The sequence below is a fragment of the Halichoeres trimaculatus genome, unplaced genomic scaffold (genome assembly GCF_033239565.1).
Source record: "Halichoeres trimaculatus isolate MK-OKI-2021-1 unplaced genomic scaffold, fHalTri1.1 fHalTri1_scaffold_17, whole genome shotgun sequence".
Taxonomy (NCBI): domain Eukaryota; kingdom Metazoa; phylum Chordata; class Actinopteri; order Labriformes; family Labridae; genus Halichoeres; species Halichoeres trimaculatus.
In genome coordinates, this window is record NW_027437195.1 from 20,113,672 (window position 1) to 20,127,270 (window position 13,599).

At 40.1% G+C, this 13,599-nt stretch overlaps 1 protein-coding gene across 1 annotated transcript in view; it reads left to right on the top strand.

Moving 5' to 3' along the window:
• Positions 1-330: 330 nt before the first annotated feature.
• The window catches only part of dph6 (diphthamine biosynthesis 6), a 69,680-nt gene continuing 56,411 nt past the window's right edge, over positions 331-13,599 (top strand). Inside the window, exons 1-3 of the mRNA XM_074691255.1 lie at positions 331-462; positions 879-970; positions 1,609-1,793. Of these exons, the coding sequence (XP_074547356.1) occupies positions 440-462; positions 879-970; positions 1,609-1,793 (300 nt within the window). The 5' untranslated portion in view covers positions 331-439. The remainder of the gene's footprint in view (positions 463-878; positions 971-1,608; positions 1,794-13,599) is intronic.

A 13,599-nucleotide genomic window follows, 5' to 3' on the forward strand; every position in this document is an offset into this window, starting at 1 on the left:
CTTGTTACATCAATATAATGACAATCATTAAAAATTATTATTATCAGTTCTTTACTTGGTTTAATGTTTGCACATTTTGGAGTCTTTAGAGTGTTTAGTTTTAGTGAATTCAATTGATCATTTATTTTCAATTTGGAGATTCATTTTTTAGGCTTACCTTTTAATTTTGAAATCTTGTCGACTATGAATTCAATTTTGGGAACTTAAAAAGTGTTCAATCCTTATTCGACGGGAAAGAAGGGGACAAATACAAAAAACCCGATTCATTTTCAAGCAGGCATGTTAGAGGGCAGCTCTCAGTGTCGAGGGGTCCTTCAGCAACCCGGAAGTCCAGCTCTCACATGTTGTGTACATTCGGTTGCTTAGCACAGCTATCGCTGCGTGTCATTCATAGCCGATATATTGTAAGTAATTTGTGACAACAGAACAAAAGAAGACGATGAAAGTGGTCGCGTTGATCAGGTAAAACTTTTACATGTTTCAGCTGCGTCACAGCTTTATTCCTGATGTTGCTGCTGTCATAAAAATAGTTCAAACCGCTGTGAATTGCTCTGAATAAACTTTAGATGTCTCGTTTTAGAAGTTGTTTAAGGCTGTGGCTGTAAGAAAACTTAAATTCGTCGAAACAGTTTTAGAAGCGTAAAGTAAAAAACTGTTGGAGGGTAATACACGAGTAGTATACAGCGACCTGGCTTACTTTATGTACCACATACGGAGCTGTATCTGCCCCAAACAGGTTCTAATTTGCTGAATATCATCTCTATCACTTTACTTTCTTTATCTCTAAACGCGCTCCTTGTATGATATATTAGTCCACATGTTAATGATCCAAACAGCTCTAACTTACCTCTGTGCCCATTTCTCATGCTCTGTTCCAGTGGGGGCAAAGACAGCTGCTACAACATGATGCAGTGTGTTTCTGCTGGGCACCAAATTGTTGCTCTGGCCAACCTTCGTCCTGCTAACACAGGTGAGGAAGATGCCCTGCTGGGGTTTGTATGATCTACAGGGGATTTTCCACATGGCAAAATGGGCCAGCCAGCTGCACTTCTGCAGACACACAAACAACGAACTGTGCACAAATGTACCCCAGACCTAAAGACTGTTTTAATATATGAAAAGTGCTTCATAAGTAAAGTTTAGTTAAAGATTTTAGGGGCTAACATAACTTAGTTGTGGTGTGTTGTTTCCTGCACAAGATTCAGCGTGACTATAGTGCAAAAGAAAGCCAAATGTACTCAAAACACAAAACAAACAGACAAAAAAAAACCCCATAAAATCTGAGATCTTGATGAAATAAGGAATCTGTTTGCATTAAGAATTAGAAATGACCAATTTTTCATAAATCTTTGATGGTGACATGGTGATATTTTTGTATTCTATCAAAAGGCATGTCTACATGTTATGTTGGCATTTCTAGCAGTTGTTTCTTCATTAATTTCCCGCAAGATTTTTTTAAGACAAATAATTTAAATTCCATTGTATTTTATTTATTTCAGGCAACATGGATCTCAACTAATCTTTATTTTGAAAACACTCCATTAATGTTGTATTTTGTATCAGTCTTGTGCGTAACAGCTCATTAACATCTTTCCCTCCCTTCCGTAGATGAGTTGGACAGCTACATGTACCAAACAGTGGGCCATCAGGCCATAGACCTGTACGCTGAAGCCATGGATCTACCTCTGTATAGACGCACTATCCAGGGCTCTAGTCTGGACACGGGCAGAAACTACAGTCAGACAGAAGGAGACGAGGTGGAGGACTTGTATGAGCTGCTGAAGCTTGTCAAGGTAAGCTTGTCTTTCCCAACCATAAAGAGGAGATTGTATGTGCCCTGGTTTGCATATGGGATTTATTTTCATGACAGCTGATAATTTGATTAGTTTGAGCTACTGAATACTATATTACATGACATTCTATTGCATCTGTCCCAAAAAGTAGAGTATAAACTGCCCTAGCGGTAACTTTCAAGAAAAGCAGAAAAAGTTGTTTTCAAACAGTTGTCAAACTTTATCTGCAGAAACACATCAGCACCATATCATTGTCCATTTTCTTGGCACCTCCAACCCGTAAGTCCAGTTTTCTCATGTGCTCATGGCCTTGGATGCTTCTTCTTAAATACCTGGGACACTTTAATGTCACGAAATGTCTCATTTTCTTTTCTTGCTATCCCTTTTTGCTATATGCAACATAGCAAGGCTGGATCAAGGTATAGATCTAGATAGATCAAGATCTAAGGTATATGTTGGTCAAAAAACAAGATAATGCAACATCTCATAAAAAAGAGTGTATGACTACATTCCGACAAAAATTAACAAGAAAAAGGCTTAAAATGCTTAATTAAGCTGTTTTCTTGGCTTAGTCACTCCTGGAGTCTTGTGGCAGCAAAGAAATGTGGAAAACAGATCATACATTTTCTGTTTGCATGGTTCTATATCAAAATTATTACTATAGACTCTTTGTTTGTTTATTTATATTTAATATAGATAGTTTGTTTTGGAGGGAATTCTACCCCAATCATGGCACCCCTCCCCTCCTGGGGGTCCAAGCCCCTACGTTAGGGAACTACTGACTTAGATTATTTGTAAAGACAAGTTAGTTTGTAATTTTCTCTTTAATTTTCAACTGATAGTTCCACTGTATTTCTTCATTCATTTTTTAAACTGCTTATCCTGTTCAGGGTCATTGGGCAAGAGGCGGGGTAACACCCTGGACTGGTCGCCAGTCAATCGCAGGGCTGACACAGAGACAGACAACCATTCATGCACACACTCACACCTAGGGACAATTTAGAGTGTTCAATTAACCTGAAGAGCATGTTTTTAAGCTGTGGGAGGAAGCCGGAGTACTCAGAGAGAACCCACGCATGCACGGGGAGAACATGCAAACTCCACACAGAAAGGCTCACCGACTAAGCTGGGAATCGAACCAGTGACCTTCTTGCTGTGAGGCTGCAGCACTAACCGTTGCACCACCGTGCAGCCCCCACTTTATTTCTTGTTCTTTAGAAATTTTCGGACCCCGCAGACTTATCCAAAATCAGACAGTTGACAATAAATAACGATAAATAGCGTTAAATATGAATATAACAAAGGAAAAGTTTTAATTGTTAATTTTTTGTGTATATTTTATGGAAATATATACACACATTCACGTGATCAAATATACTGAAAATATGGAGTGTTCAAGGTGGCTACAGAATTGCAATAATCACAAAATTATAACACACTATATTTAATTTGAACTAACTACAGCACAGCTTTAGGGGTGTGAAAAGCAACTTTTGTCAAGTCTTTGCCATGATGACATGGTGTAAATTTTTCACGGCGATGGAGCTCTCACAAAACAACATAACTACAGGACACATGTGGCCCAAATAGCTCTTTAGTACCATCTTTAAAAGAGTCTTCTTGTCTTACTTCATCCCGTCTGCTGAATACTAAAAGTTGAGGCCCCCTCTGCAAAGTGTAACCAAGCTGCTCCCAGGATTAAAAAGTTGTTTGTGCTTTTAGCCTGTCTCATTTACTGTGTTTTTATTTCACTCCCAAATTGCAGAAAGTTTTCTTTCTAACTCCGGGAAACACTGTCCTCATTGTACCAGCTGATGAAAGTTTAATGTATAAAGTTGGAGAGAGGTGCCCTTCAACAACTGGCTTCACAGGAAAAAACCCATTCTTTTTTATCTCTCTTGACAGAAGATCAGATGCAAAAATTAATCACCAAATTAATATTTCATCAAATACCACTTTTGCCAGGACGCTGAGAAAATATTCATTCGGTGCCAAATTATGTATGAGACCTCGGTGGTCCGACGCAGTGCAGGGTGGCTGACTGACAGGTTCGAGACAACTGCGTGTGTGTGTTTAACACACCGCTGGTGCTGCCTGCCTACCTGACCGCCTGCAGCCATGAGAAAAAGCTACCTGGATGCACACTTTGACAGCAGCAACAGCTCTCCCTGCTGTCAGCGCAAACAGGGTGTGGGATTGATCCTGTGTTACACTGTTTCCCCTCTGCAACCCCAACACAACCTCTCATTTTAGCTTGCAGCATCAAAATTTAAGAGCCTCTTATGGGATGTTGGATTGGAGTTTGTTGTAGAGAGGGGAGCTGCCTTGGCGTGGTTGAAATGAGACGGAGAGAGGTGTTAGAGAAGGGGGGTTGCTTGGTCCTTCATGTAGGTCTGTGTGGAAACATGTTCATCCGGAGCTGAGGGCTGCTCCAGGGCCCCTGCATGTCCACACATCGCCTGGGTGGCAAGGGCCAGTCAGCCTGCCTTGGGGCATTTTGCGCCCTCTGCCTGACTTTCTTTGTCGTCTTGTGTGAGAATTACAGGATTCACACATTAGGAAGCACTTGTTTGTGTGTTTTTTCTTGTTTAGCTGCACACATTTCCTTTTTCTTGTGTTTCTTATTCATTGTTTCGAGCATCCACACTTTAACTGTTGACATATTCTGGTATGTGATGCAGTATAGCATCCTTGCCTGTGGTCATGGCCCTAATTGCAAAAGGCTGCTAATTTCACATTTCCAGGGCTTCTCTGGCCTGACCTCACCGGCCAGGCAGGCCATAGATCAGGGCACTTGGGCTCCCATGAGGCCCTCACTGGCTTGCAGACCTTGAGTCGTCTCCACGTTTACCCCTCTCACCTTCATCAACAGACCTGCACCATAAACAACAGGCTTCCTTTTTTTTCACTGGGTGATGTCAACCACAGCTCCTTCTATCTCAGATTTCAAGCCTCCGAAGTCACTTTTTTGGGGTTGACTTACACTATTTGTATCACTGTTTAGCACTTTATTTAGTCTCTGCACCTCAAATCTACTCATAACATATCAAGTATTATGGTCACATTCAGTTATGTTCAACATATGTGCTGTTTTCAGGGCAGAGAAAAACACCAGTAAGTTGTTGATTGTTGGGAGAAATGATAGCGAGGGAAAGGAAGAGAAGAAAAAAGCACTTCTTTTGATAATGAGCTGCTAAATTACCCTTACTGGAAAAAAACATTTTTTTTTAAACAGGAAAAGTGTATCAAGTTGGAAAGTGTGATATTTTGAAAGATTCTTTCTAGCAGTTTGAATTAATTAGAAGTTACAAGATTATATTTGGCAAATGACACCTAAAGCAGAGATGAAAGACGTTTTTTTTTCACAGATCTGTAGCTGATGAGTTTAAAGTGTGGATACTCTTACCACCTCCTCCTCCTACTCCTTCCTTTCAGTGCTGGGAACACACCCATAGCATGAGCCAACAGTGCCATCTATGGACCACTCCCAGAAGCTGAAGGAGACTTCCTCCACTTTGGCCTCTTGGAAAAATGTTTGGAGCTATTCAAAAGACTGAAAGGAAGAGATCATGTTCTTCAAAAGCATTGTTGATAGAGAGGAGGGAAAAAAAGCTCAATTATGACAGAAGAAATGAGCCGTCCATCCCCTGGCAGTGGTGATAATGGCAGGATGACAATGTGGCCCTATCGGTGGCTCCTTTGCTCTCATCGCTGGCTGTGTATGGCTGTGCTTCTTTGAAGTGTGTAACCTGATAGACATGCAAGCCACAGCGTACCCCATCCCATCCTGCTAGGTGCTGATCTTTGAACCCACTCTTTTAGGGGGAGAAATAACAGTTTTGTCTGCAGCAGTGGGGGTTGTGTGCTTTTGGACATCAACAACTGTAAGAATATGTTTAGTGAGAATACATGGACAGTCTTGTGTCATCTGCTTGGCTTCAAAGGAAAAATGAATCATCAAAAAGCTGTCAGGAAAACAGTGTAGGAGTTAAATATTTTGACTTTCAGTTTGACATTTTAACACTCTTTTCTTTGTGTCGATGTTTCCTTGTTTTTGTGGATCCTGAAACTGGATTCATTGTGGTTTGCTCTGCCTTCCTCTGCTGTGATCCGCTCTGATGTGTGATACAGATCAGCAGTGTCAGTCACCCCCGGCTGTAACGCCAGTCCCCCCGAAGGCCCGCAAAACCCCTCATATTAGTCATATCACATCCCTCAAGTCCTTTATCCCTCTCTCTGTGCTCTGTGACCTGACACAGTGGCTCTTTATGCCCAGTGACCCTGCTTGCGTGTGTGTGTGCTCGCACAGACTCGTGTGTTCAAGGTCAGGTCAAAGCGGGGCCTCTGTTACATGATAACAGGTCTATCTCTGTTCTCCTTACACACCTCTGGCTCTTTTCTGCCCTCCTTTTTCTTTCTTTGAACACTCATTGGTAAAGGAGGTGAACTCTGCTCATCCTTCTATAAATCTCTTTTTTAGCCGCTCTTTTTTTTATTCTTAATGACTTTTTTATGATTAATTTTAAACAAAAACATAAACAGGATGTACCAATATATAGACTATCTACCAGTATTGGCAGGTATATGCCCAAGTAACTGATACCAGCCAGATAGTAAATAAAGTAGCCTTCACATGATTTTATTGTTAAGGCAGAATTGGCGTTTATGAAAATTGTAAGGCATGGAGGAATGAATTTGAACTTCCAGAAATAGTGTCTGAGGTAAGTGTATGAAATCCATGCTTTTACACCATTTTGATGAGCTCAAGTAAAGCTCAAGAAAGATATCAACTACCCTCTGATTACCATATTGACCTTAATATAGGACACTTACTAATCCTCAAAATCTATTGAAAAGAGATAGATCATTACATCCATGTTTCATTTGATAATCCGAAATAAATGTTTGTTACAGCAGACAGAAACTTTTCTCTATCTGTAAGACAAGTGTACGCCTCATGCATATGATGAAGAGGGTGAAAGATTGAGTCACAAGGTCAACAGAGTTGCACAAAATAAAGAAAACGATTATTAATACAGCAGAGACATTAACCAACGGTTCAAGAACTAAGGAATATGAGGTTACAGACCTCAAAGTCCAGAGATAGCAAGCCTGAAAAGGCTGTACTAGAATTTTCATGAGCAGGGTAAGTTAGGTTTTGAATTGTTCTAGCATTAAAAGTATTGTAATCACAAGTGCTTTGTTTATATTTTATTCAAATGTGTTCATTTAAATGTGACTATTTAATTTTAATCAACTTCCATTGTGTCTGTTTGGGGTAAGTTTTTTGGGGTAAGGCTGGGTAAGTTTGTTTAAAAACCACCATTTATTCTTAGAGAAAACAAGGTATTTTAAGAGTTAACAACAGTTAAAAGCTCTCAGTTATAATTTTTCCTGCATTGAAACAAGATTTGGTTTTTAAAAAGTTTTTTTTTTTTTTTTCTAAAAATAAGTTGGTGGTTGAAGGTCATTGAATAATCAGGTCAGTTGTGTGGTCTCCTTAACTTTTGTTTGATTATCTCACTTCATATTTTTGGTGTATTCTCTTATACCGTTCAGGCTGCTATGTTTAAGCCTGCTGTGATGGTTTAACTTTGAAAATGCAACAGTTTTGGGTTGTTTAAGTTCTGAAAATTGTATCTTACTAAACTTGTGATAATTAAGCAGGCTAAAAAGAATTTGAAGCAGATACTCTTTCAAAAGAAATATTTTTGATGTAAGAGAAGGTTGAACTTTTGTGATCTTAAATATGGTGTAATGAATCTCATATACCATTAAGATTGTTCACTTCTGTTTTTTTCTATTTTCTATTTTGAGGTTAAATTTAGGTCCATGATTAAGGAATTATAACAACAAAGATAAACATAGTTATAACATGACCTTTATTTATAGAATGATCTGCGTTACCACATTTAGCCAACAATGACACAGGAAAAAAGCAAATGAATCCAAGCGATGGCAAAACAACCAACGTGTTCAACTCAGACATCATCAAACCTTAGTGACACAAGAACCCAGAAACAGAAATTTAGAGCTAGAGGAATGCAGATGTTTGATGGTAAAAGAAGAATCAGCTTTCGGCTAAATTATCATTTCTCTATATGTCTCAGTTGGTTTAAAAAAATGTGTGTTTTTTCAGCAGGTCTAACTTACTCACCACAAAGCTTATCCTTCAGGGCACGAATGGGAGCAACTTTTTGGGAACATGCAACCAAATCCTCAATCACTTGATGTACTAAGAGATAACATGTAAAAAGATTGTGACTCTGTTTCTGCAACTCTGCAACCTTTAAGCTGATGAATAAAGACAAAGACATTTAAGCTCATTAGAGTGATGAGGAACAATAGATGATATCTACGCACACGTTCCTTTCTGCCAGCTCTAATTAGCTGCGATGTGACATCTCTGTCGTACCGAGACCCGGCTCTGAGAACGATGGAAATGTTACTTTCAGATCTCATTTCTTACCCTGTAATACACAAGAATATTCAGAAACAAAAAAAATCCTGGTCTCTTATTTTAGGGATGTCATAGGTCAGTTAACATTCTTCTGTCCTTCATTCTTTTTATCCCTAACTCTTCTTTTTGTCCTGGGAAAAGTCTTGAAGACATCTCTCTGATTGGCAGGTGTTAAAATACCTCGTTTTTAGTAAAATAATCCTTTTCTTGAACCTACACAACTTCTTTCCCCACATTCCCTGACCCCTATTACACACAAACACATACACATTCACACACACACACACACACACACACACACTCACAAACTCCCCCCTCCTCTGATTCTTCAGCTGCTCCATTATCGACATCAGCAGACAAGAGTGGGGCCCTCTGAGATCGCATAAGTCCAAACATTTTTTCTTCTTTCTCACTCCTCATTTTTCTTCCACATGCAGCTCCGCCTGCACTTTTCTGTCGTTGCACTTTCATCCGGACCCTTCAGAAGCCTGGCACTGGGTCGACACGAGTGCCCTGATGGAGGTGCATCCTGCTGAGAGGAAAGGAGGGAGAGGGATTGAGGGAGAGGAGAAGGAAAAGGAGGAAAGAGGAGGAGGGCAGGCTGGCAGGCAGGTGGAGGCATCTCTCGTTGAACCAGGAGCTCTGAGGTATCGATTAGGGAGTCAAGGTGTTGTGAGACATCGGGAAAGGGTGTGAGCTACAAAAATAGGGAGGGGTGGTCAAAATCAAACACGCTGCCCTCCTCCGATTACCAGCACAGTGCAGCATTAGACGTACATCGGGGGCTCGACAGGAAAATGGATTTCTTTTAAAAACCTGCTTAATACATAAATCATGACCTCTGGGGTCACAGCGAGGGTTTAGGAGATCGGATCAATAACAAAGCTAATGCAGGCTTGTTGTAGCTGCTCTGTGGTGCAGAGAGACCTCTAAATGGTGTTATTGGAAGTAGCTTACAAGCAGTTTGAAACCAACAGATTATCACTTAGTGGAAAGTTTATCACATTTTTAAGTTAAAATTTAAACAATGAACGTTAGCATGAGCTAGCAGGAGTTCCTTCAAACAGCTTTCCTTCAGCATCACCTCTCCATGTTGATGGCCATTGTTATCTTTTTCCTTTGGCCTGAGACTGCTTGCATTGAAGCCGACCGCTGTACTGGCAGTGGGGTAGAGATTGCAGGCTTGTTTTGCACATGAGGAAGGATAGCATTAGCGCTGAGATAATGGCACCGTGCATTGTTTCGCTGGCCGTGTGGAAGTGGTGGGACAGGATCTATTAGATGCAGGCCCATTTCCCTCCAACTGACGCTAACAGTCCCCACAAACATTAGATAAAGAGCCTAGCCCCAAGCCTTTGTAATTTGTTTGTATTTTTCTGCTTAATGTACTTTGCTCAATCTTGTTTAGCGATGATGGAAGCTGATAGCCTTATCTCGCTTTGCCAAGGGCATGAGCCACTACCACTGCTTGGTTGAACAATGTTCCTTTGAAGAACATGGATGTGAAGGATCCCTTTTTCTCAAATTTTATTTGGAGGCTGAATAAATTGCCTTCATATTTATTTGCATATGAGATATCTAATACCATGCAATGATTTCAATACACCATCATGAAAGTTTATGGCTGTTTTTTATTCCCTCTTTTATTGTCCATTTAAAAAAATGATAGCACATTAGTTAGAATGGCTGACCAAAACTGATTCCTTTGGTTGTTTTTTCTTACACACTGCCTTGAGATGTCTTTCATCCAGAAAAAAAACACACAATGTTTGGCAGTAGATATATCTTGGGACATCTGTCTAGAAACAAACATGGATCCTACATTTTATATACTCCATTTTCGAGTGATCTGATAATGAGTTGATTTCCAGTTGTTTTTTCTAGATCTTGACTTATTCAGACTGTGATCTGTGACTATCAGACCTTTTTTCCCCAAGAAACAGAATTCACTTATCAGAGGTTTTCAGATATCTTTTGAAGTTACAAATGTCCTATGAATGATATTTTGTACCACAGAGGATTGGGCCACAGTTAGAGCCAGAACAGAAAACAAAGTATATGATTTTACAATCACGGTCATTGTGATTAAAAAAAGCAATAATAGCAAAAGATATTAAAGTCTTATTATCTTTGAGATAAAGTTTTGATATTAGGAGACTGATGTAAGATTCACAAAGTATGGTCAAAGTTTTGGGCTATAATTTGCATGTATATATGTATACTATTTTAAGGGGATAGGTCAAAAAAGCACCCTGCTACAGGGGTGCACTGATCACAATTTTCTGGCTGATCACCGATCTTTAAAAAGCCTGTCCTGCCGATACCGATTTGGGCCAATACCGATTTTTATTTTTATAACTGACAGCATATACTTTCAATGTTCCAATCTTATTTAATTGATAATCATTGAACAATACCTGTGAAACAATAAAATCTTTATATTTTAAACAACCAATAAAGTGTCCTGAGTTGTAGGTCTCAGAGCAAAAAGCAACAATGGCTGGCTGTCAGACCTTCCTGGAGGTTTATAAGATCAGTTTCATATTTTAGGATGGGCCGATCACAGATCCCCCAAAATTAAGGAAAAAGGCACCGATCGATTGGCCAGCTGATCCATCGGTGCATGTCTACCCTGCAGCCATCCAATGTTAAATGAGGAACTTGTTGCCTCTTCTAGAGTTATACATAAAATTTAATTTAATTTAGAAAATTACTTTTTTAGCTCATCAGCACAATAGTGTCAAACTATAAGGATTCCTAATCTACTCCTCTTCAAACTAAATCTGCTTTAAAAATGGAAAAGCCAATGGGCTGCTTGTGCTTGCATCTGACACTGCTGTAACTGTCTACTGTGAAATTTAACTCCATGTTACTCTGATTTTAGAGCTGGAGGCTGGATGATATTCTGATATTCTCATACAAGGAGTTTTTGCATTCGTACAGATAAGCCAGAGTGTGTAAGTTAGACTTCTTTCTTGCAAAAAATACATCTTGATTTTTTCCACATATGACATTTATCTCATGACATGATTTCTCATAACATTTTCATTCTTTTAACAATACAACTTCAATCATGTAACTTCACAACATTTCTCTTAACAGTGCGACTTTATTACATAACATTACGACTTTATTCTCGTAACTTTGTTACTTTTATTAGGTATCATTACAAATGAATATTTTTTACATTTTAACTTGTGTTTTTCATGCCCTACTTACAAGGGTGGCATTGTTGGTTTGATTATGGTCACTGCATTGGGCTAGACTATATAATGCTATGCTGTCAGTATCCATGCTATAATACAAATTAGAATTCTTGCTATGTTTGTGCAGCCCAAAGGATATTATCTTTGATTGTCCAACTTTTCTTTTAAAGTCTTTTCTTGCTTAAGGTAATTGAAAAATCATAATCAGATTTAATTGGCTTCCATCTCATTCAACAGCATTAATAAAAAATAAAGTCTGTAGCCCCGTGTCAGAATGTGAGGAAAAAAACACCCATTTAAGAAAAACAGCACTCACCAAAAAAGGCTGGACATGTAATAAAACCTTTTAAAGTCACCAGTACCAGCAGCTAGCCAGGCCCAATATTGCCTGTCTGAGAGGAGACAGCTGAGGGAAAGTGCTAAGTCTTTCAACTCCCTGCCATTCATCTACTCCAAAATTAAGAGGGCTTTTATGTTTTGTTTTGTGAACCATTCCCCTCAAGAAATATTTGTGGCAGGCCCCATCACCTCCCGCAGCTCGAGTAGTAACCAGCCTTAGAAAAACACAGTCTGGAGTCTGGAGAGTGGGTTAAACCAGCATCACTGCTATATTTTCCTCTGGACTCTCTCTGGGGAGCGAATGGGGAGAGGAGGAGGAGGGGGTCGGGATGTCTATTGGCGCTGTGGAGGATGGAGGACAGGGGAGCCAAGATGCAAAGAGCCTGGAACCTGACCTCACCAGAAAAACATTTACATTTTCAAGTGTGTGTGCGTTTGCAGGGCCAGTGCGTGACTGTGTCTATACACACGGAGTGCAGTACTTATGCGTGCATACACTCTGTGGACTCAGTGGTTGTTACGGACCATGAAAAGCAACTGACATAGTTTACCTCTTTGTGGCTTGAGACTCCTTCTTTGATTCTGTCCTGAACTTGCTTTCTGGAAACAGCTTCCTGTCTCAGACTCTCAAACACCTTTACCTCAGCCAAGTGGGATTATGACTTTGTTTAATGCCCTACAGAAAAACTTCTGCAGGAGCTTATTTATTGGAACGCCTTATCCTTTTAATGGTAAAAGGCGAGACCTTGAATTTAAGGAGGAAGTTAGAGAATTTCCTGCCATCTTTCAAAAAGGATCCAAAGGATTTTATCATCTAAAAGTGGAAGCCCAGAATGGCAGCATGTTTAATGTTGAAACAACCAATAAAGTGCTGCATGCCTTGAAAGCCAGCAATAACTAAGCTTGTTTGCTTGAATTGCACGTATTCACAGACACAGAGAAACGACCTTATGTCTCCGCGCCGCTTCTCAACATTTGGTTTTCCATGCATGTAGATATGGAAAGCCTCCTTGTCCTTGGCCTGCTCAAACCAGGGCTTTGTGCTTGCTTTGGCTGAGTCCTACCCCTCCCTGCCTGACGACTGGCTGGGCCATGTGTTTACGTAACCATATATATCTGAGGAGGAAACTCGTGAAATGTTAATCTCTCTACATTTTAACCCTGATGAATTTCTACATTTTCCAGCTGTGTGGCATGGCATATTTATGCTCTGGCTCTATTGCTGAAAACAGCTCTATCATTATAAACGAATCACCATCCAAGCTGAGGAGTGCGTGTGTGAGTAAACTTCAGGCTTGCAAACTGTACAAATGAAAACTTGGCTGTTAAAAAGGATCAGGAAAAACTTCCATACGTTGAATCTGTAGCTTCTTGTCACTCTTTACGGAACTTATGTTCATCACACGTCAACCTGACACTCGTCACATAGCTGGTCACTGATAAGCGCCGCTCACTCACCACACTGATGAGACAATGCCTCGTGTCATATCCTCTGTTGACTGGTCACACCTGCAGGGTGGCCTCAGTGGCGGATAAGACTTTCCCCTTTTCTGCTTCCTCTCTGCCCCTTCTTGTAACTCTGACCTGCATCATTGGAGTTGGAGTATTCTGGCTCATGAGCAGCTGGTTTTTGTTTTTCTTATTCCAACACTGTATGGTCGAGGACTGACACGGGGTGAGTCATCTCTCTAACACAAAGGAAGAGCCCATCTTTCAACAGCTGCTTCAAACAGACAGCCCCACCAATTTACCAATGGGAATGTTTCTGAAAGCCTTTTAGAACAAGATTTTCCCCAATGTT